The following is a 1,676-nucleotide window of genomic DNA, read 5'->3' on the forward strand; positions in this document are numbered from 1 at the left end:
CCATCTGTGTCTGTCCTTTTAACTGCACTGACGAAGCAAGGGGGTACACGTCGTAGTTCTTTCACTATTGCTGACACAGGGCAGGGAAGCCTAATAGCTATTGCCTATTTAAGGTAAGGCCTGTTGAAAGCTACAGCTCATCTTTTAAAAAAAATCAGTTTTGTGCTTGGTACTGCTATTTCTGAGAAAATGTAAAATAGATGCAAAGAAATATTCTTTATTAAAAGTAACAAGGAACGTGTTTTCAAACCCATTTAGAGTGCAAATCAACTAGTCAAGAGCAAAATGATGGACTCTGCTGGAATATACAATAACTTATCAGCGGCCTCATCCGTCTTTCTCTCTGCCTCAGCCAGCTGGTGCCCAGGACACAGTGGACTCTAGATTTTCATACTGAAGGGTGTACAGCATAAAGAGGGCAGGGCCACCGGGCCACAACCACAAAGCAATGCTCCGATACAGAAAATGGGATCTGTTCGTCTTCCCCAGGTACTGAAAGCCCACATGATAGCTGGTACAACAGGACATCTCTCGAGGAGATTGCTGCTCCAGTATCTCCTGTCTGAGGGGAAGTACTGACATACCCAAAGGCTTCATCATCGTGGAGTTTTGTAAAATGAAGTTCTTTCCCAAAACAGTTTTCATTAACTGCATGCTCCACCTTCCTGCATGGAGACCCTATAGGAGACAAAAGGACGGCAGAGTTTGGATCACTTCGCATTAAGTCCACTATGATACCAGAATCACTGATGCTTCCAAGACAAAATTCAGCCAATTCCTTCAGTGAAGAAGGTGGGCTTGAGCTCCGAAGATGTTCTGAAGGAGCTGCTCCATGTTTAGGCTATACGGCACCATGTCAGTCTGGATGGCCTGTTCCACCATCATGTTGCTGGTTTTCTCCTCCTCCTGGGAAGTCAGCTTTCCAGCCAGAACAATTTCAACGATCTCTTGGTTCACAGCAGAACTGGAGGGAGCTGCATCACTCGACTCTGAGGCTGTGGTGGTCATACTCTCTTCAAATGAATCAGTCCCATTAGCTGTGTCCTCATTAGGAAGCAGCCCACTGTCTGCCACCTCCTCCAGAACCTGGTCCTCTGTGATGAGGCTGTCTGGCATCGTGGCACACAACGCTAGTGGTTTTCCCTCCAAGCCACAGGTGTACTTCAGGCTCACATTGCCGGTTTTCTCCTCCTCCTGGGAAGAAGTCAGCTTTCCAGCCAGAACATTTTCAATCATCTCTTGGTTCACAGCAGAACTGGAGGGAGCTGCATCACTCGACTCTGAGGCTGTGGTGGTCATACTCTCTTCAAATGAATCAGTCCCATTAGCTTTATGTCTGTGAAGTATTTCTGAATTTTTCTGTTTTTCTCAACCAAGTTGTTTTGCATGCTTTCAATAACATGCTTGAGTTCTTCAATTTCCCTTCTTGCTTCCAAGAAGGCCAGCCCCAGCTCCACACGATTACACTCTTCTTCAATCCAGTCTTCCTTCATCCGTCCCAGCTGAGCTTTGAGCTCCTCTATGTCTGTTTCCCTTATGTCTGTGAAGTATTTCTGAATTTTTCTTTCTCAACCAAGCTGTTTTGCATGCTTTCAATAACATGCCTGAGTTCTTCAATTTCCCTTCTTGCTTCCAAGAAGGCCAGCCCCAGCTCCACACGATTACACTCTTCTTCA

The 1,676-nt window shown here is 45.9% G+C and overlaps 1 protein-coding gene across 1 annotated transcript; it reads right to left on the minus strand.

Moving 5' to 3' along the window:
• Positions 1–380: 380 nt before the first annotated feature.
• LOC104617829 (syntabulin-like) lies at positions 381–1,563 on the minus strand (the record flags this gene model as incomplete). Its single annotated transcript, XM_010283251.1, is given in 4 exon segments — positions 381–560; positions 563–798; positions 801–1,255; positions 1,330–1,563. Coding segments are annotated over 4 exon segments (1,105 nt in total), but the record flags the coding sequence as incomplete, so codon positions are not given.
• Between the last annotated feature and the right edge of the window lie 113 nt (positions 1,564–1,676).

Source organism: Phaethon lepturus, unplaced genomic scaffold (assembly GCF_000687285.1).
Source record: "Phaethon lepturus isolate BGI_N335 unplaced genomic scaffold, ASM68728v1 scaffold12053, whole genome shotgun sequence".
NCBI classification, from domain to species: Eukaryota; Metazoa; Chordata; class Aves; order Phaethontiformes; family Phaethontidae; genus Phaethon; species Phaethon lepturus.